The 22,389-nt window shown below is 48.8% G+C and overlaps 1 protein-coding gene across 4 annotated transcripts in view; it reads right to left on the bottom strand.

Moving 5' to 3' along the window:
• Positions 1–22,389, bottom strand: part of cd2ap (CD2-associated protein) — a 36,754-nt gene that overhangs the window by 11,370 nt on the left and 2,995 nt on the right. For 2 of the 4 annotated variants that reach the window (XR_010876999.1, XM_067240995.1), the window contains exons 2-12: positions 17,538–17,695; positions 14,447–14,597; positions 13,495–13,595; positions 13,264–13,387; positions 11,773–11,942; positions 8,952–9,030; positions 8,640–8,734; positions 7,045–7,143; positions 5,579–5,632; positions 2,748–2,784; positions 273–335 (exon numbers count right to left, since the gene is read on the bottom strand). Coding sequence is in view for 3 of the 4 variants with exons in the window: in XM_067240995.1 (XP_067097096.1) it covers positions 273–335; positions 2,748–2,784; positions 5,579–5,632; positions 7,045–7,143; positions 8,640–8,734; positions 8,952–9,030; positions 11,773–11,942; positions 13,264–13,387; positions 13,495–13,595; positions 14,447–14,597; positions 17,538–17,695 (1,131 nt within the window). In the remaining variant the exon portion in view is untranslated. The remainder of the gene's footprint in view (positions 1–272; positions 336–2,747; positions 2,785–5,578; positions 5,633–7,044; positions 7,144–8,639; positions 8,735–8,951; positions 9,031–11,772; positions 11,943–13,263; positions 13,388–13,494; positions 13,596–14,446; positions 14,598–17,537; positions 17,696–22,389) is intronic. The other 2 variants (XM_067240996.1, XM_067240997.1) reach the window with 2 other exon arrangements.

Raw genomic sequence — 22,389 nt, 5'->3', positions numbered from 1 at the left:
TGCCCGTCTCTCTCTGCCCGTCTCTCTCTGCCCGTCTGTCTCTGCCCGTCTGTCTCTGCCCGTCTGTCTCTGCCCGTCTGTCTCTGTCTGTCTGTCTGTCTGTCTGTCTGTCTGTGTCTGTCTCTCACACACGCTCACAGCAAAAAAACAGGAAAATACCACATTTGAATATTTTAAAGACGAAAAAATACAATACTTAGTAATCAATTTTCATCACTGTCATTATGAGTGATGTAAGATGCCTCTGGAGATGAGGGAGGAGAGGGTCTTACCGCGGTCCTCTGGCCGGGGCAGAGGGGGTTTCTTGTCTGCACTTGGGACCTCGGGTTTGAGAGCTAAAAAACGAAACATGTCTCAGTCAGTCAGTCAAAACTTCCACCACTGCTGTCCACAGAGAGAACAGTCCCACACTATCTGACAAACAGACCGACAGCTGCTGTGGACCTGCTGAGAGGATGTGACTGGGGTTAGGGGTTGGTGTTTATTGTCTGGGAACTGACTTCCTGTGCGAGCGACAGCGTGGAGATGGTGAAGAGATCATGTTTTCTGCTGCTTGTGCAACCTTGCCACCACAGCATCCTGTCTGTAATCCAGATGCTACAGACACAAGCTTCACTTCTGAGGGCTTTCTAATACATAATTTACATTTAGTCATTTAGCAGACGCTCTGCTAAATGAGTACAGGGACATTCTCCCTGAGGCAAGTAGGGTGAAGTGCCTTGCCCAAGGACACAACGTAATTTTGCGTTGTCGGGAATCGAACCGGCAACCTTCTGATTAATAGCCGATTCCCTAACCGCTCAGCCATCTGACCTCCATCACATCAGCTAACCAACTGTCCGAATGCACCGCTGTGTCAGTTAAAAGGCATTAACAGCAGAAGGATCAACACACCTGACTGTTATCACACACTATCAGACTAACACCACCAAGCAGCAGCACAACTCTGTTAAATGGATCAATGTGCGTCTACGACAGCTGCCCGATGCAGCAGAGCTGCCCGATGCAGCAGAGCTGCCCGATGCAGCAGAGCTGCCCGATGCAGCAGAGCTGCCCGATGCAGCAGAGCTGCCCGATGCAGCAGAGCTGCCCGATGCAGCAGAGCTGCCCGATGCAGCAGAGCTGCCCGATGCAGCAGAGCTGCCCGATGCAGCAGAGCTGCCCGATGCAGCAGAGCTGCCCGATGCAGCAGAGCTGCCCGATGCAGCAGAGCTGCAGAGCTGCCCGATGCAGCAGAGCTGCCCGATGCAGCAGAGCTGCAGAGCTGCCCGATGCAGCAGAGCTGCAGAGCTGCCCGATGCAGCAGAGCTGCCCGATGCAGCAGAGCTGCCCGATGCTGCAGAGCTGCCCGATGCTGCAGAGCTGCCCGATGCTGCAGAGCTAAAATTATGAAATGAATTGATTTCAAAAGATATAGCGAAGAAACACTCAGCCATAGGCTACACGAAATCGCATAGGAAACGAATGTTTCCATGTTGTGTTACGCGTATTTTGATCGTATTGTCTGGGATAGCAGCGAAGTTATTAGTATGAATTTTTAATATGTGGTCAGAAGGAGCTTTGATGTCGGGGTAAATACGGCTATTGCCTCGGAACAAACCCCAAATACGTGATTAGTAGCCTACATTCGGGTAGTGTCTGGTAACCAGTTGTTCCAGAAGAAGCCAAATCAAGATGTTACCTGAAGGCCAAGGTGGTTACTAAGTACGTAACTGATTTGATTAAGTTCCATGAGCTAGAATAGCTCGCGGTGTAAAGCAATGGCCTTTGGTGTATTACGTGTTTTGCTCTAGTGCGATCGAATCCCACTTCATGCGAGCCAGCAAATGTTATATTTTGTCTCCATTTATTTTGTCGTTAATGGTAATGTAGTGCGTACGCAGCTTATACTTTCATATTCCCCGCAGCAAATATGAGATCCGACATGAAAATCGCCAGTAATATGTTTGTGAATTTGTGACGAGTCTGGTGATAGAGGCAGACTGATAGGTGCACGCTCCGCAGGGAAACCAGTAGGGACACAACACCGGCTCTTTTTAGTGAGCTGAGCCATACGAGCCGGCTCACGAAAAAGATCTGGAATGCCCATCACTACTGTGTGGATTGGATCGTACTGAAGTCCTGTCGTCATCCGGTGGATGCTGCTCCTGTCGCACGTGGACTTGGAGGAATCAGATAGGACTGTGCCTTCATGTTTTTTGTTTTTCATGAGGTCTCCAACGTTATATACACTACCCGGGTAGTAGGTCTGTTAGGAGATAACTTTCTTCTTCTTTTATTTTCTTTTTGACGCATTGCACTACAAAACAGTACATCCACTACATACACCACATACTGATACTGATAATGGTGAGTAAATGCAGGTAAATTCAAACTGTATCTCTGTGCCCAGTATCATTCCTCCTAAAACATTCCTATAGATACCAGCCATTCTTTAGTTATTATTTTACACATTTTATAGATATCATTATGGAAAGAATTAAGAGTGTTACATATAGAAACAAACAAAAAACCTTTTCAGAACTAAGCATCCATAACCCTGAAAACGGTTGCCATGGTAACCCCTGAAAGAGGAAGTGAGGAATAGGAAGCAACAGCCTCATCCCCTCACACTCCTCTCGGACATGGGTAAGTTAGACTCATCCTTACCTGTGCTGTTAGATAGCCGTGTTCCAAGTGATACAGTGATGGTTCTTACCTGTGTTGCTAGACAGCTGTGTTCAGAGTGATACAGAGATGGTTCTTACCTGTGTTCTTAGATGGCGGTGGGGGCTTCTTGGGTCTCTGAAACAGACAGGAAGACGCTACTCAGAGTAGATCAAGAGTTGGAGAGGAGGCTTCTCCAATGGATCCATTCATCAGGTTCAGAACGGAGAAATAGACATTCATTATTGTAAATACCAGCAGAGGGAGTAGATCAAGCACAGGCTTTATCTAATCTATGCTAACACAGGCAATCCCTGAGTACACAAGCAGGGCAGTGCAGCAGATTAAACACTAGTATTAGTACTATATTATTCGTATATATTGATATGGTTTTGTTCACTGTGCCTGGTAGCAGAAATGTGGTTCCTTAGGCTAGAAAAATACTGACTGTTCCTTCACACTTCTGACCCTTGATGCTCTGCTGTACATTGTAGATGCACTATGTCTAAGCTGTACATCGTAGATGCACTATGTCTAAGCTGTACATTGTAGATGCACTATGTCTAAGCTGTACATTGTAGATGCACTATGTCTAAGCTGTACATTGTAGATGCACTATGTCTAAGCTGTACATTGTAGATGCACTATGTCTAAGCTGTACATTGTAGATGCACTATGTCTAAGCTGTACATTGTAGATGCACTATGTCTAAGCTGTACATTGTAGATGCACTATGTCTAAGCTGTACATTGTAGATGCACTATGTCTAAGCTGTACATTGTAGATGCACTATGTCTAAGCTGTACCTTCTAGATGCACTATGTCTAAGCTGTACCTTCTAGATGCACTATGTCTACGCTGTACATTCTAGATGCATTATATCCAAGTTGTTTTGGATGAAAGTATCTGCTGTATAGGGATGCAGCGGTTTTACAATTAAAACATCTCGGTTTTGTAACCGTAAAGGCTCAGCTACACCGACTGTTTCTGTTCTCTCTCAAAAAAGGACATTATGGTACATTACTGTTCTATGAACAACGGTTGCACAGGGAGAAAAATTCAACAAACATTGCTGGAGTTTGCAAAAAGTTCTGGGGCCTCATGTATAAAAGATTGCGCAGCTTTCATACCAGAAGATGGCGTACGGACAAAACTTGAAAAGTACCTACACACAGAAATATTCACATGCATAAAACCGGTCGTACGCCAGGTCCTGCGCACCTTTCCTTTATAAATCACAATCATTGTGAGATTGACCGCACGTGAACGAGCCACTGACTCCGCCTTGCCTCCTCCCAGAAATGAATATGCAGATGGACTGTAAATGCGCTCCTGAGGTAATTTCTTTGTCTGAATTAAAATGTCTAAACACGCAAAAAATAACAATTTCACAGAATGTAATGTATCAAACAGTTTGCTGTTTGATACATTATTATTATTATTGCACACCTTCATAAAGCAGAAGGATTATTGATCGTTTACAGTGTGACAGCTCATCTTCCTTGTTCCTACCAGAGTGGCGTTTCATAAAGGAAGAAATGAATCATAGGAACACAAACTTCTCTCTCTCTTCTCCTCTCTCCCCCTCTCCTCCTCTCCTCCTCTCACAGCTGTCTCCCCCACCTATCTCCCCCCCGCCCCCCCTCCTTCAACAGTGAACAACAGCAGGCACATCTAGCTGGGAGGGTTAACACCACTACTATGAGGACATCAAACTTCCCACATTGGCAACAGGAGGTGAATCAGACACAGGCAGACATAATTTCACACACAGCAGGTAAAACATTTCAGACTGGAGTATGAGCATATAAATGGAGTTTGAATTTCCATAAATTTGTTTGGCATGAATTGCCAAAAGCTATTATGAGATCAAGGTTCATTTGCATTTCGTCTTCAGAGAACAGAGGGTGGGAACATTGAAAACAGACTAACAGCTTTTGGAGAGCTTGAGAAAGAGAGACAGTGAAAGAGACAGATATGGTGATAGAGAGATAGACAAAGTGAGAAGGAGAGAGATAGACATACAGAGAGATGGGAAGGATACACATATTAGTCAGGTGGCTGAGCGGTTAGGGAGTCGGGCTAGTAATCTGAAGGTTACCGGTTCGATTCCCGGCTCTGCCAAATGACGTGTCCTTGGGCAAGGCACTTCACCCTACTTGCCTCGGGGAGATTGTCTCTGTACTTACTGTAAGTCGCTCTGGATAAGAGCGTCTGCTAAATGACTAAATGTAAATATATACTGTAGATAGAGATATAGAGAGAGGGCTCGAGAGACAAGAGAGAGAGACAATAGAGACAAGAGAAATAGAGACGAGAGAGAGACATGAGGGAGGGAGAGACAAGAGATAAAGACGAGAGATAAAGCGATTAAATAGTTCTTCATGTCTGTTTCTAGCTGAGCATCTACCGCCCTCCCCTCCTGGTGAACATTTGACCAGAGTGTCCTACAGCCTGCTATCACATGAGTGTGTGCTCATCTGGTTTCCAAAGCCAGACAAAGAGACACATTCAGCTGGTGAGCACACCAGCCGGGCGCTAGGAGAGCCTCCCCAACACGACCCCTCCCAAACACGGCCCCTCCCCCAACACGACACCTCCCCAACACTGCCCCTCCCCCAACACGACACCTCCCCAACACGACACCTCCCCAACACGACACCTCCCCAACACTGCCCCTCCCCCAACACGACACCTCCCCAACACTGCCCCTCCCCCAACACGACACCTCCCCAACACGACACCTCCCCAACACGACACCTCCCCAACACGACACCTCCCCAACACTGCCCCTCCCCCAACACGACACCTCCCCAACACTGCCCCTCCCCCAACACGACACCTCCCCAACACGACACCTCCCCTGGCTGACTGGAGACAGGCTGACTGGAGACAGGCTGACTGGAGACAGGCTGACTGAACAGAAACTCACCTCTTCTGAGTCAGGTTTGGGAGGCAGTTTGACGGATCCTCTTGGAGTTGAAGTCTGAGAAACAAAAGATGTAAGAACACAAATGTTTGTTCATTCAACAAGTGTCGTCAGTCCAGTCCACTAGAGCAGTGGTTCTCAAAGTGGGGGTCGCAAGACAACGAGGGCGGGTCGCGAGATGATTTCCAGAAATCAAGGAACATTGTAAAACAATTACAAATAGCATATTTTAGCCAAGATTTTAACAAGTTAAAAACAGTAGTTAAATTAATGCATGCAAATAAAAAAGCCATCAGCCTTTTGATTTTCCATTCACTGTAGGAACGGCAAACCATCTGACATCCAAGCAGGAGGACGCATTAGTTGAACTGTCAAGCGACCGAACGTTAAAGACAGCTTTCTCAGCCAAGACACTGGCTGAGTTTTGGATTTCAGTGGAGAGGGAATACCCATGGCCGCGGGAACTAGGGGCGATGAGGGTGCTGTAGCACCCCCTGACAGCACGAGAATTTAAAATAATATGACTTGAAAATCCACCACCGCGGCACAGCCCCACAGTAGCGGACTGGCCATTGGGAGCACTGGGAGAAGAATAACGATGGAAAACCAGGCTAAGAAACGTAAGGGTGGGGCTGAAAAATTAAGAGATAAAAATACATCACCTTCACTAGATAAGGTTTTACCAATTGAAAAACAGCTGTTTATTTTTAACTAAAGCTCAAAAAATATTTTGCCCTCAAATCAGGGCCTATTTTTACTCCCACGTATACGTAAACCACCTCCGTGGATGCGGGGGTCACGAGTCACTGGCATCATTATTTTAAGGGTCGTGGGCTGAAAAGTTTGAGAACCCCTGCACTAGAGGGAGACCGGGTTCTTCTGTGTGGAGGGACAAGCATCCTGTCTTCAACACACATGATTATTATTGTTGCCACTAAAGGGCCCTGAGGAGGTTACTACAATGTGATAGAGCTCTCATCTCTGAGTGAGTCAGGATACAAGGTTGGACAATGGGTCTCATGTACGAGGAGATACCCTGGTGAGACCAGCTACTGTATTTTTGGGAAAATAAGCCTTGTATAAGTCGCACCCCACCAGAATGGGAGCTTTGTGTTTGTAAATTTGAATATAAACCACACTGGAATATAAGCCACATACGATACGGGAACAATGATACCAAGCAATGCACAAGTATAGGCGATCTTACAGCATGCCGTTGTGTAACACACTTCGAAAACGAAAGTAAGTAAGTGCGTAATGTATGTTTTCTATTGCCCGGGAATTAACTCATATTTAAAAAGCATCCACCAAAAAAGTGTTTCTACTGTTTTTTTGTTATAAAAACGCGCTATAAGCCTCACCACCACAAGGTGGTGAGGCTTATAGGTTTTTTTTTTTTTTACCCGATACGGTAGATCTGTGTTCTGGAACCTTCTCTAGAGACACACTGGTGGTTGTTGAAATCGTACCTCTTTCTCCGCGTCGGACAATAAGGCCACAAAATTGTCGGGGAACACACCCTCCTTCCCCCCGATTTCTCCTCTCCACCAGCCTGGCTCCCCGGTATCCTGGCAACATCATCATCATTATCATCATCATCAGTCCTGACAACAGCAGCAGCATCAGCAGCACATATCACAGCTGACACACAAGAAACTGGTATCAAAATGGTACTGTATATAGTTTCAAACAAGGAAAATGTACTTCAACTACTTCCACAGTGGTTTCACCAGGCAGATTGATAACCGCAGAGTGATAACCGCAGAGTGATAACCGCAGTGATAACAGCAGATTGAAGTCAAACTACTTCATGACCAATAGATGGCAGCAAAACATTTCCCATCTCACGCTCTGAAACCCAGTCTACCCCCGAGGGGCTGGCTCCCACTAGGGGCCCAGAGCCAAGTGTCAGCTTCAGAGTGATGATCATTAAGCACCTAGTTTATGAAACCTTGGGGTACTGTTTATGAAACATCCCTGACGGGGTGACTGGATGCTGTGAACACGGACTGCCTGACAGCAGGGTTGGGGTTTGCTGGCCCAGTGAACACGGACTGCCTGACAGTAGGGTTGGGGTTTGCTGGCCCAGTGAACACGGACTGCCTGACAGTAGGGTTGGGGTTTGCTGGCCCAGTGAACACGGACTGCCTGACAGAAGGGTTGGGGTTTGCTGGCCCAGTGAACACGGACTGCCTGACAGTAGGGTTGGGGTTTGCTGGCCCAGTGAACACGGACTGCCTGACAGTAGGGTTGGGGTTTGCTGGCCCAGTGAACACGGACTGCCTGACAGTAGGGTTGGGGTTTGCTGGCCCAGTGAACACGGACTGCCTGACAGTAGGGTTGGGGTTTGCTGGCCCAGTGAACACGGACTGCCTGACAGTAGGGTTGGGGTTTGCTGGCCCAGTGAACACGGACTGCCTGACAGTAGGGTTGGGGTTTGCTGGCCCAGTGAACACGGACTGCCTGACAGTAGGGTTGGGGTTTGCTGGCCCAGTGAACACGGACTGCCTGACAGTAGGGTTGGGGTTTGCTGGCCCAGTGAACACGGACTGCCTGACAGTAGGGTTGGGGTTTGCTGGCCCAGTGAACAGCCTTACAGCACACTGGCCACCAGGACACTTCATGTGTTCATGAGTTAAATGGATTTAAACATTAAACGTCTCTCATAGTTAATGTGTCATCATTTGTAACTTGAGGCTCCTTGTTGCTATAAGAGAACCTGGCTGTGGATGATGTCTCCTCCCCCAGTCTCACCTTGAGGATGTCTCACCTTGAGGATGAGCCTCACCTTGAGGATGAGCCTCACCTTGAAGATGAGGAGCCTCACCTTGAAGAGGAGGAGCCTCACCTTGAAGAGGAGGAGCCTCACCTTGAAGATGAGGAGCCTCACCTTGAAGATGAGGAGCCTCACCTTGAGTAGGATCCTCACCTTGAAGATGAGGAGGAGCCTCACCTTGAAGATGAGGAGGAGCCTCACCTTGAAGATGAGGAGGAGCCTCACCTTGAAGATGAGGAGGAGCCTCACCTTGAGGAGGAGGAGCCTCACATTGAGGAGGAGTCTCACCTTGCTGAGGATGTGGATGATGTCTCCCTCCACCAGCGTAAGCTCGTCGTCATTGGTGGCCTCAAAGGCGAAGGTGGCCTTGCAGAGCTCTCTCACTGCAGAAGATGAACACTGTCACCAACATGGTCGACGTTTACAACAATCACATCAAATGCTTGTTACTCTGAGCCCTGAGCAATCTCAGATACAGAACAGTCTCAACATGGAGCAAGGCAGTCAGACACAGTGTCTATGTGCTGTTTAGACATTGCTGGATGACAGCATCCACTGAATGGATAACATCCGAGGCAGGCAGCGTTGGTGACCTCTCACCTTTAGCTCTGCTGTCCCCGTCATCTCTCTGGCTGGCTGAGTGGGTGGGCTTTGCAGCGGATGGTAATGATGGGATTGGCTAAAATGAAGCGGAACATAGATGGTTTTACTGACGTGATTGGATGGCACGCTGGACCGCCCTGGTTGTTCTCAGCCAATGAGACATCAGGAGTGGACTAGCAGAGGAGGTGACAGGTAGGGATGGGGATCGATACCCGGTTCTTTAAGGACCCGGTTCCAAATTTCTCAAAACCCGAAGATCAAAAGGTCCGAGCTTATCGATACCGCTATCGAGACTATGTAGGCTAATATTTACATTACATTTAGTCATTTAGCAGACGCTCTTATCCAGAGCGACACAGTAAGTACAGGGACATTCTCCCCCAAGGCAAGTAGGGTGAAGTGCCTTGCCCAAGGACACAATGTCAGTTGGCACGGCCGGGGAATCGAACTGGCAACTTTCAGATTACTAGCCCGCTTCCCTAACCACTCTACCTCCACCTGACTCCTAATATAATGTAACTTATGTCTCGAGAGAGAAGTTATGTCATTTAAATCAAATCACTGATGCACAAACGTACATCGATTGTGTAATAAAATTACTAAATTCAATTGAATGGCCTGCGAACTGCCTTTAAACTTAAAAAAAGAATTTAATTGGCTCACGCCCTACTTTGCTTTATTTCTTATTTTGTTGCTAGCTACGATGGCTGAACGTACTAAGCGGTCCAAGGCTTGTCTACATTTTAATAATGCCAAAGATGAGGACGAAGCGACGTGTAATATATGTTCGAAGATAATTTCTTGTAAGGGGGCGGGGCACTACTGCAATGAATAAGCACCTCAACGTTGTGCATGAAGGTAAAATGCATTTGACTGTCTTCGAGAAGCAACGGTGCCTCCAGCTGCCGGACAATCCTCCTCCTCAACCCAAGTTTTCATGGTGAGCGCAGTCAGCGCACCCCAACTTCGTAGAAAGTAGGCTATCCATCGTTGACAATAATAAGCCTCAATAATAAGAGCCAGGGCTCTACAGTGCAACTATTTCACTCTCCTATGCCCCTTAAATTTGATGCGTGCGCGAGTTTACGAGCACAGTCAGTGTGTGAAGACTAACCTCCCCCGCCCCGCTGCTGATCATTCAAAACATAGTCACCGGGAGCATGGCTCTGTGGGCTGCTTAAGCAGCTCGTTAAACAATAACAGAGACAGAACAAAATAGGGATGAGAAAAGGAAGGTTTGGGTTTGGTTGAAACGTGTTAAACCTTTCATAGTCTTGAACAATGACGGCTTGTCAATGTCACTTTTTGTCAACCAACCAATCACAGTCATTTATACTATTTACTCATCCAGGTTGTGGATAGTACATCTGTAGTGGACAATTGTAGATTTAGCCAGAGCCAGGGTCCATTGTGCCAATATGTGCTCCTTTTATCCAGCCCCCTCCTGAGAGCAACACATTCCCCTTGTTCTATTTGACATCTGTTTTACTTAAGTTATTGTTATAAATGTTGTTCAGTAATCTTGTTTACATAAAGTGTGGTGTGGGTTGTGTGGGTGCTGCTATATGTTTAACATTTGCCAAATTAATTCATTTAGATGGTGGTTAGCTCAAGCTCACCCCAGAAATGTATCGATAGTGGTATCGATAAAGACTCGTATTGTTAAGCAGTCTCGAAAATGGTATCGATATCAATATAAATTTACGATCCCCATCCTTAGTGACAGGGTCAAGGGGTGACAGGGTCAGGGGGTGACAGGGTCAGGGGGTGACAGGGTCAGGAGGTGACAGGGTCAGGGGGTGACAGGGTCAGGGGGTGACAGGGTCAGGGGGTGACAAAGTCAGGAGGTGACAGGGGTAGGAGGTGACAGGGTCAAGGGGTGACAGGGTCAAGGGGTGACAGGGTCAGGAGGTGACAGGGTCAGGGGGTGACAGGGTCAGGGGGTGACAGGGTTAGGGGGTGACAGGGTCAGGGGGTGACAGGGTCAGGAGGTGACAGGGTCAGGAGGTGACAGGGTCAGGAAGTGACAGGGTCAGGGGGTGACAGGGTCAGGGGGTGACAGGGTCAGGGGGTGACAAAGTCAGGAGGTGACAGGGGTAGGAGGTGACAGGGTCAAGGGGTGACAGGGTCAAGGGGTGACAGGGTCAGGAGGTGACAGGGTCAGGGGGTGACAGGGTCAGGGGGTGACAGGGTTAGGGGGTGACAGGGTCAGGGGGTGACAGGGTCAGGAGGTGACAGGGTCAGGAGGTGACAGGGTCAGGAGGTGACAGGGTCAGGGGGTGACAGGGTCAGGGTGAACACAGGCTAGGCAAGGGGGCAGCTATGAGGAAATATGGCTGTGGAGGCTGGGATGCAGAATAAGCTATGCAGGCGAGACTGGGATGAGGAGAAAGGAGAGGTTCAGAGACAGTCAGATGGAAGCTGGTGACTGAGAATCAAGTTCAATAACATTCCAGTCACAGTAAAACAAACACCTGCTAATTATCTATGCAACAGTGCATTCTAAGACTTTTGTTTCCTTAGAAGAGAAGCTGGATTTCCTTCCCTTGCAAAGTCCCCCCTCCTAGCCCCCTGCCCCCCCTCCTAGCCCCCTGCCCCTCCTCCTAGCCCCCTGCCCCTCCTCCTAGCCCCCGCCCCCCCCCCCTCCTAGCCCCCCCCGCCCCCCCTCCTAGCCCCCGCCCCCCCCCCCCTCCTAGCACCCGCCCCCCCCCCCCCCTCCTAGCCCCCTGCCTCCCTCCCTCCTAGCCCCCTGCCCCCCCCCCCCTCCTAGCCCCCGCCCCCCCTCCTCCTAGCCCCCTGCCCCCCCTCCCAGTCCCACCTTGTCTTTCCTCTCGTCTGTGTCGGCGCTGGGCAGTCGGACCTTCAGCTTGACGGATCCTTCTCTGAAGATGTCCCCAAAGCCCACACCCCGCACCTTCTTAGGCTGGGCTTCCCCCCCGGGGGGCTGGGGGGAGGTGGGGGGGGCAAGAGTCTCCCTCCCACCTCCTTCTGTGGGGGACAGGGGACGGGGAGAAAATGTTTAAGGTGTGTGAATACACAGGACTGCAAGCTCATTACTGTGTGCACACATGCATGCCTGCACACACCCACACAAAACCTAAATCACATAGCAAACATGAGCCAACACGCTCATATCCAGTAACAGCTTCCTAGTAACAGCTCGCCAGAGAAACAGCAGAGAAGCTAATCTAGCCATATAGTAGAACAGGGGATCTGCAAGTCAACTTTTTCAGACTCGTTTTGATGCAACAAAACAACACAGGCAAACAATGCCAAACTGCATTCCAACCAACAGAATGGGTTAATATACCATCAAGCTATCAGTGGACAGTAAACAAAGGAAAAATACATGAATTGGGTGTTAAACGTCTCATAAAATGTACTTTCCCATGTTAAAACTATATAATAACATTTACATTTATTCATTTAGCAGACACTTTTATCCAAAGTGACTTACAAGAAAGAGATTTACAAAAAGTGCATAGGTCAATGATTATAAACAACAAGACCCACAAACATTGTGGGTAGCCAAAACATGAAGCATATATTGTGAACAGCAAATAAGTAGGTTATAGATTGCTGAGCGGTTAGGGAGTTGGGCTATTAAATCAGAAAGTTGTTGGTTCGATTCCCGGTCGTGCAAAATGACGTTGTGTCCTTAGGCAAGACACTTCACCCTTCTTGCCTCGGGGGAAGTAGGGTACTTACTGTAAGTCGCTCTGGATAAGAGCGTCTGCTAAATGACTAAATGTAAAATGTATAAGGTTAGTATAGGTTATTTCAGCTACTGGTTGCACTATCAGCAATACTGCACTATTGTACTTGTCTTAGGTTAGTATAGGTTTTTATGTGTATTCAGAGGTTTAGTATACTGTATTGAATATTGTATATTATTTGTATATTAGGAGGTTTACTATATTCGAGCTTATCATAGATGTAATCTATGTTCTGTCTACTTATATGTTATGTTATGCCAGGTTGCTTTGCGTTGTTTTGTCCTAAGAATTTCAGTGCCCAGTCTGACACTGTGTTGTTCTGTGCATCTGACAATAAAAGACTTGAACTTGAATATGTGCCAATGGGTAGAACCAGAAGAGCATGTAGTTAAACAGACTACAATTAAACAACATGATCCTCGAAAGTGCTCCAGTGTACCGTTGTACTCCTGGAACAAGTGTGTCTTTAGCCTTGTCTTGAAGTTGGAGAGACAGTCAGTATCTCTGATGGAGGTGGGGCGAGGATTCTCCCGTCCCACCACCCCCTCTCTGTGACCCTGAGGTGACCTCTCTGTGACCCTGAGGTGACTCACCCGTCTCGTCTGTCAGGTCGTTCATCTCTCCGTCCTCGCCCGTCTCCACCTCCTTGACAAAGTTGGAGGGAAAGAGTCCAGACTTCCCTCTAGCCGAACAGCCACTCCACCAGCCCTCCTCCACCTGGGCCACACACCTGGAGTCATATCTCTCTCTCTCTCTCTCTCTCTCTCTCTCTCTGTAGTGCAGTACTAGTGTGGTCGTGTAGAATTAGTGTAGTTGCAGCATACCTCCTCTGTGACATCGACGATGTCTCCTACTTTGAGCTCCAGCTCGTCTTCGTTCTGAGGAACGTACTCAAACAGAACTCTGCACTGACGCTGCTTAGGCTCTGGAGGGAGGAAGGGGGGGGGGACCAGTTAATCAAGTCTGAATGAATAAAGGCTTTCCTGAGTGTGTGAGGGAAGGGCTCTAGACTGCGACCATTTTTTGAGACCGTGCAAGTATTTTTTACAACTACTCGCAACTGTGATGAAACTAGAACGAGAGCTGTATCAGCTCACAGCAGCCACATACTACTGTGCAATTAGCCAGCATTTTGTATAGAAATGACAATATGTCACGCCACAATAGTTATTTGCACTCGCACAAATGCTCCTGTAAAACGGGAGGTCGGCAAACTTCTCCCTTTTGGCACACAGCTGTGTGTCGTTTATACAAGTTGGCCTACAAAGACATAACCTTTTGTAACCTCACTGCGCCCTTAAAGGTGCAGCGTCCCACACCTCACTGCGCCCTTAAAGGTGCAGCGCCCCACACCTCACTGCGCCCTTAAAGGTGCAGCGCCCCACACCTCACTGCGCCCTTAAAGGTGCAGTAGACGGTTACAGAGGACAGAGTAACGTGAGGAAAATTCCACAACAGATAGCAGTCGGTCATAAGGCTACTACCTTAACTTTCACAATGCGAAAAAAAATTTCAATCAATAATTTGCAGTGGCCCGATCGGGCCAGTGAGTTGCTAGTTTAACTGTCCCGACGTTACTTTTTACTGGCCCCGGGCCATCGTTATTGTCGAGCCCTGGAGAGACACAAACGCTTCCACACAGACCGACAGACAGAAACACAGGCAAAAAGACAGACAGGCTGAAAGAAAGACAGGCAGGCAGAAACCCAAACCGACATCACGCAGGTGAAACTGGAACCAAAGCAACTTCAAAACATGACAAACACACAGCCTTACTCTTGCGGGGCGTGCGTGGTTGGGAGCTGGGCTGGAAGGCCCCAGCTGGAAGACCATAAGTGCTCATCCTCTGGACCAGGTTGGCCACATTCCCTGCTCCACTCTTCTCCCTGCGCACAGCCTCCTCCTTCACCTCCTCCCTCTTCACCTCCTGCAGAACAGAAGAGCACATCATCGAGGCTCACACTCTCACAACATCGCTCCTGACTCCATAGACATGGTCATGGAAAAAGACAATACATCCATGGTTGAAACAGTTAACAGCAAGATCTCTTCTGTGTCATCAGTTTTGTCAGGGGAAGGAAAAAGATTTAACAGAAAAAAGTAGAAAGTGATACAGAAGAAGTCTTACCAATCATCCCAGAGGGTATATTAGTACTAACTTACACATCTACACACACACGACTAGACCAGGTGATAAGACTACTGGCTAGGGCTGAACGATTTCGGAAAATATGCAAATTGCGATTATTTAGACTAATATCGCCATTGCGATTTAATATGCAATTATTATATGATTTATTAATAAATATAGATGTATACTACTGATCTCCAGTCAGCAACATAACACACAAAGTTCCGAAAAATTAAGGAAAACATACCGCCTGTAGCCTACCTCTTCGAAAATATTTAGGTAAAATCAAAGCTAAGGCTATTAATAGGTCTGAACCTCGATAAGTTCCTAACACACCTCCCCCACCAACCTGACAGCAGACTCTCTCTCTCTCTCTCTCTCTCTCTCTCTCTCTCTCTCTCACATCTCTCTCTCACATCTCTCTCTCACATCTCTCTCTCACATCTCTCACATCTCTCACATCTCTCACATCTCTCACATCTCTCACATCTCTCACATCTCTCACATCTCTCAAATACGAGCTACAGCTACAAGATACTCAGGCGTAAAATGAAGCCCTGTACGTTGTCCTCCAAACCAGCGCTCCCATTTACCACCGCAAAGTTGTAAAAGTAGATCTTCAATCCCTGGGTGAACGATCGGAAGGAGGTCAGCAGACTCCATAACAACCTCCCCTGTGACGACACTCAGCCAACGTGTCAGCCTGGTCATCAGTCCTGGACGGGGCTAGGCAGACTCACTGTCCAACACACACTACCATGGCTGTCCTGACTACAAACTGTGTATGTGTAAATGTGACTGACTGCAATCAGGTGAAGTGAGGAACAGTCTTCACTTTCTGCCTCTAATTTCCATGACAACATGCCTACTTGCCTTCACCAACAACATAAAACACCAAGTTGTGACCTCTAAATGTAATAATTTAGTCCCAGTTCAACATCAGAGGTAATATATTTCATATTTTCCCTGAGGCCTATACTCCCCTCCTTTACATACACCCTCGTACGCACCCACACTTCCTATACCAGCTGTGTAGCCACGCCCACTCCCTCTCCTATACCATCTGTGTAGACCCACCCACTCCCTCTCCTATACCAGCTGTGTAGCCACGCCCACTCCCTCTCCTATACCATCTGTGTAGACACACCCACTCCCTCTCCTATACCAGCTGTGTAGCCACGCCCACTCCCTCTCCTATACCAGCTGTGTAGCCACGCCCACTCCCTCTCCTATACCAGCTGTGTAGACACACCCACTCCTTCTAATATACCAGCTGTGTAGACACACACACTCCCTCTCCTATACCAGCTGTGTAGACACACCCACTCCATTCCAGAGCACTATGCTAGAGAAATGCAACACATTCACAATTTCAAGTAGCACTCCCTGAATTCCCTCACATAAGCACAGGCAATCAAATTAAATGAAGAAGTTGCCAGAGAAACGCTAAGAAGAGAAGCTGGTAGTGCTGAGAGCAGAGAAACCTTGTAAACACCTCCACAGCACACACAGCTATGCTAGCACCTAGCACAGCACACACACCTATGCTAGCACCTAGCACAGCACACACACCTATGCTAGCACCTAGCACAGCACACGCAGCTATGCTAGCACCTAGCACAACACACACAGCTATACTAGCACCTAGCACAGCAAACACACCTATGCTAGCACTGAGCACAGCACACACCTCTGCTAGCACCTAGCACAGCACACACACCTATGCTAGCACCTAGCACAGCACACACACCTATGCTAGCACAGAACATACACCTATACTAGCACAGCACACACACCTATACTAGCACCTAGCACAGCACACACACCTATGCTAGCACCTAGCACAGCACACACAGCTATGCTAGCACAGCTGCTAACCCAGCACACACATTCACACGTTACGAGGCCTTGCCTCTCCAGGGCCGTACTGAGATCCTTACCGAATCCTCAGACATGCTTCCCCAGAAGAACTCTCTCACTCACTGAGGTGGAGAGGGAACAGGCAGAGACACTGCATCCGGGAGCAAAGTTCAGCCAGATAGTGGCTAGTCCAGGGCTTTTTAGCGGATTACCTATCTCACAACAGGTTCCTTGGAGGATTACCTATCTAACAACCTGGGATTACAGCCAAAAAGGAGGTCTGACATCATCAGGTCTCTCTACTGACAGAGAGGGAGGAGCTACTGAGAAAAGAGAGGACGACGCACAGAGTCTGGAACTAGAGAGTGAGAGAGAGTGAGAGAGAGACTGAGAGTGAGAGAGACAGCGAGTGAGAGTGAGAGAGACAGAGTGAGAGGGACAGAGTGTGAGAGAGAGACATATAGAGTCAGAGAGTGAGAGAGAGAGACAGGGAGTGAGAAAGAGAGAGACAAAGAGTGAGAGACATATAGAGACAGAGATTGAGAGAGAATGAGAGGGACAGAGAGTGAGAGAGAGTGAGAGAGAGACAGAGAGTGAGAAAGAGAGATCAATAGTGACATAGTAAGAGATAGTGAGACAGAGTGAGAGAGAGACAGAGTGAGAGTGAGAGTGAGAGTGAGAGAGAGAGAGAGAGGGAGAGAGAGAGAGAGAGAGAGAGAGAGAGAGAGAGAGAGAGAGAGAGAGAGAGAGGGAGGAGAGAAACAGAGGTGAGAAACAGAGGAGATAGGATGGAGGAGGGGGCCAACTATTTTCATGCTCCAGGGTCTACTGTCACCTGGACACACCTGGACAGGTAGAGGAGTCTGCTGTTCTCACCTTTACAAAGTTGTCGGGGAAGAGTCCTCTCCTGCCGCTCAGCTCTCCCTCCAGCCAGCCCTCCTCCTCCACCCTGCACACGCTCCTGATCACCTCTCCCAGCCGCAGGGTCAGCTCATCCTCATGCTGCGCCGCGTACTCGTACACCACCACCACCTCTACAGGGGGGGGGGGGGGGGGGGGGGGGGGGGGGGGAGGAGGGGAAGCATCATTGAACAGAGAGAAACTAACTAAGGTTAGGCTAATAAACTCAGTCAGATCCACATCTGTATCACAGCAGCTTTAAGAGCAGATCCTGGAGAAGAACTGGGTCAGTGGAGTCAGTGCCGGGCCGGCACTAACCCTAACCCTGCCGGGCCGGCACTGAGTGAAGTCAATCTGTAGGGAAAGGCATCTCCCCAGTCTTCCTACCAGCTCAAGCCCTGACAGCACCCCTCCTGTTCAGTGACTCAGTTCAGGACTAGAGCATGTGGTGTTTCCCCTGGACAACCAGCACAACACTGGCACCTCTCTGCTATTCCAGTCCTCATCTGCAGCCAACCACAAGACAAGAGGCCCCGCCCTGCCCTAGACACAGCAGGAACATTCACACGCCTTGGAGACATTGGATTGGTGGACATAAACACACACACACAATCTGTGTTGACTGTGGGTATTTACATAGTGATGGTAAGATAACAGACCACAGAGGTACAGCACAGCCCCGTCAGCCTGCAGACAAAGACTGCTCTGTACAGGAGATAGGGTTAGGGTTAGGATTGCTACACTTAGTTTAGTCTCAATCTATCCAAGATAACACCCCAATAAAAGTATTTGATGAGAGTCTCTGTTTCTGTTGACTGGAGAGAGAGTAACCCTTCACAGCTCTCTCCCTCTAGACCTCTCTGCCTCCAGACCTCTCTGCCTCCAGACCTCTCTGCCTCCAGACCTCTCTGCCTCCAGACCTCTCTGCCTCCAGAACTCTCTGCCTCCAGACCTCTCTGCCTCCAGACCTCTCTGCCTCCAGACCTCTCTGCCTCCAGACCTCTCTGCCTCCAGACCTCTCTCTCCAGACCGCACACCCTCTCTCTCCAGACCTTACTCCCTCTCCCCCTGTGTAGTGAGTGTGCACAACAAGTCCGTAATCATAATATATATTTGGGGGGACACATCCCCCCCAATATTCAAATCTGGTCAAAATGTCCCCCCCAATATATTGATATAAAAATATAAATACAAATATAAATGTGCTACGCTACGACAGTGCTCAACACAGAGAGTGCACAACACAGAGTGTGCACAGCACAGAGAGAGTGCTCAACACAGAATGTGCACAACACAGAGAGTGTGCTCAACACAGAGTGTGCCCTCTTGATAAGGGTAGAGACCAACACCTCCTGCTGCTATCTCTGGGGGCAGCAGCGAAAGTGACACTCAGGCGTGCATGTCCTGTCTCCTCATTCAGTAGAAACCCCCTGCTCACCCTAACCCTGCTCAGTCTCCATATATCTTCCTCCTAACCCTAACCCTGCTTAGTCTCCATATTTACATTTTACATTTAGTCATTTAGCAGACGCTCTTATCCAGAGCGACTTACAGTAAGTACAGGGACATTCCCCCCGAAGCAAGTAGGGTGAAGTGCCTTGCCCAAGGACACAACGTCATTTGGCATGGCTGGGAATCGAACTGGCAACCTTCAGATTCCTAGCCCGACTCCCTCACCACTCAGCCATCTGACTCCCATATCTCTTCCTCCTAACCCTAACATTAACCTCTCCATATCTCTACCTCCTAACCCTGCTCAGTCTCCATATCTCTACCTCCTAACCCTAACCCTGCTTAGTCTCCATATCTCTACCTCCTAACCCTAACCCTGCTTAGTCTCCATATCTCTACCTCCTAACCCTAACCCTGCTTAGTCTCCATATCTCTACCTCCTAACCCTAACCCTGCTCAGTCTCCATATCTCTACCTCCTAACCCTAACCCTGCTTAGTCTCCATATCTCTACCTCCTAACCCTAACCCTGCTCAGTCTCCATATCTCTACCTCCTAACCCTAACCCTGCTCAGTCTCCATATCTCTACCTCCTAACCCTAACCCTGCTTAGTCTCCATATCTCTACCTCCTAACCCTAACCCTGCTTAGTCTCCATATCTCTACCTCCTAACCCTAACCCTGCTCAGTCTCCATATCTCTACCTCCTAACCCTAACCCTGCTTAGTCTCCATATCTCTTCCTCCTAACCCTACTCAGTCTCCACATCTCTTCCTCCTAACCCTAACCCTGCTTAGTCTCCATATCTCTTCCTCCTAACCCTAACACTAACCTCTCCATATCTCTTCCTCCTAACCCTAACCCTGCTTAGTCTCCATATCTCTACCTCCTAACCCTAACCCTGCTCAGTCTCCATATCTCTACCTCCTAACCCTAACCCTGCTCAGTCTCCATATCTCTTCCTCCTAACCCTCCTGTGCTGTCCTGCTGGGACTCTGTGTTGTCAGGGTCGTATTGAACTGAGATAACTAGCAGGGCAGTCGGGAAGCACAACAAAGACTCTTTGTTGTGCTTTGTCTTGTGCATCTCTTGGTTTGTGCTCTGAGGAAATGCCTTGCTAAACACATTACACCCTCGGCACTCAGGGGTTAACTGCTCACTAGCTGGGACATGTAGGAGAGGGAGGGAAATACAGTCATTACTTATCCACACTAGTACTGAGTTGTAGGATCCAGAGGAGAGGGAGAGGAGGTGTGGAGAGGAGGGGGTGTGGAGAGGAGGGGAGGAGGTGTGGAGGGGAGGGGGTGTGGAGAGGAGGGGAGGGGGTGTGGAGGAGAGGGGGTGTGGAGAGGAGGAGGTGTGGAGGGGAGGGGGTGTGGAGAGGAGGGGAGGGGGTGTGGAGAGGAGGGGAGGAGGTGTGGAGAGGGGGGGTGTGGAGAGGAGGTGTGGAGAGGAAGGGAGGGGGTGTGGAGAGGAGGGGAGGAGGTGTGGAGAGGGGGGGGTGTGGAGAGGAGGTGTGGAGAGGAGGTGTGGAGAGGAGGTGTGGAGAGGGTGTGGAGAGGAGGGGAGGAGGTGTGGAGAGGAGGGAAGGAGGTGTGGAGAGGAGGGAAGGAGGTGTGGAGAGGAGGGAGTGTGGAGAGGAGGGGAGGAGGTGTGGAGAGGAGGGGAGGGGGTGTGGAGAGGAGGGGAGGAGGTGTGGAGAGGAGGGGAGGAGGTGTGGAGAGGAGGGGAGGGGGTGTGGAGAGGAGGGGAGGGGGTGTGGAGAGGAGGGGAGGAGGGGCTGTACTTTTTTTATTAAATGCGAATAAAAGGAAACTGAAACACAAACTGAAAACTACAATCATTGTTTCTTATGGCTTCAGTTTCATAACTGCAACAGCTAGCCTAGCTGGCTTTAATATGATCAAGACTAACTGCGCACACACACACACAAATATTCACTCTCACACAGTTACACTCAAGCGTGTGATTGAATTCAAAGCAGATGCTTGCAGTTGGCGTGGTCCAGACTTAGCTGCAAGCTTCTGGAACCAAACTGCACCCTGGAATTAACCAGGTGACTGAGTTAATAATATAACTGAACAGCAAGACAGTAACACACACAGAAGACCGGGTTGACAAACACACACACACACACTGCATTACAAAATTGTATCTTGTACATTTCTATTTTTTGTAATATTATATTGTAATTTACGGCAACTTATATTTTATTTTATTGTATATTTAATTCAATTCTAATCCAACTTAGTACTGCTAGTTTATGTACCCTTAGTATAGATAGTCCACATATTTAAATTTAGGTCCCTATATGTTTATTGTATGCACCTTCCTGCCAAAGCAAATTCCTTGTCTGTGCAAACTGTCATGGCGAATAAATCCCATTCTGATTCTGATTCTGAAAGAATAACATAGGCCTTCTGATACAATGACTGAACTAAACACATCACAGGAATCAGTATCTCAGAACTGAATTCTAGCAGACAGGCAGGAAGAAGAGATGCTTCCAGTACCCAACCCTCCAGACAGCCTGAGGCCTGGCTGTGATCTGGGTCAGTAAAGCTACAAGGCTATTCCTCTCTGGCTTCACGTACAGCAGGAGAGGCTAGCCTCTCTCTGGCCTCGCCTACAGCAGAGAGGTCTAGCCTCTCTCTGGCCTCCCTCTCCTGCAGCAGGAGGCTAGCCTCTCTCTGGCCTCCCTCGCCTGCAGCAGAGGGCTAGCCTCCCTCTGGCCTCCCTCGCCTGCAGCAGAGGGCTAGCCTCCCTCTGGCCTCCCTCGCCTACAGCAGGAGAGGCTAGCCTCTCTCTGGCCTCCCTCTCCTGCAGCAGGAGAGGCTAGCCTCTCTCTGGCCTCCCTCTCCTGCAGCAGGAGAGGCTAGCCTCTCTCTGGCCTCCCTCGCCTGCAGCAGAGAGGGCTAGCCTCTCTCTGGCCTCCCTCGCCTGCAGCAGGAGAGGCTAGTCTCTCTCTGGCCTCCCTCGCCTGCAGCAGGAGAGGCTAGCCTCTCTCTGGCCTCCCTCGCCTGCAGTACTCTTCACGCTTTCTGCTCATGTGAACACAAAGACACACTTAATGTCTGTGGTGGAAGGTGAAGGGCTGCAACTAACAATTATTTTAATAATCGATTAATCTGTCGATTCTTTTCCCGATTAATCGATGAATCTGATAAAAATTGGGCCAAGCCTTCGGAAGCCTTAAATAGGGATTTACGTTCCGTTGCACGGTTTAGGCTGAAATTAAGTTTTTGAAAAGTGCCTTTTGTGGCAGAAGAGACCTCAGTGCTAGCCTAACGTCACAACGTCAGCACACGTTAGGAACGACGCATAGATACGCCGTTCTAGTAAGACAGACAGCTATATCAGCGACCCCTCAGCATTAG

The sequence above is a fragment of the Osmerus mordax genome, chromosome 8 (genome assembly GCF_038355195.1).
Source record: "Osmerus mordax isolate fOsmMor3 chromosome 8, fOsmMor3.pri, whole genome shotgun sequence".
Taxonomy (NCBI): domain Eukaryota; kingdom Metazoa; phylum Chordata; class Actinopteri; order Osmeriformes; family Osmeridae; genus Osmerus; species Osmerus mordax.
The sequence above is the reverse complement of the archived record's forward strand: the minus strand, read 5'-3'. Positions and strand labels throughout refer to the sequence as shown.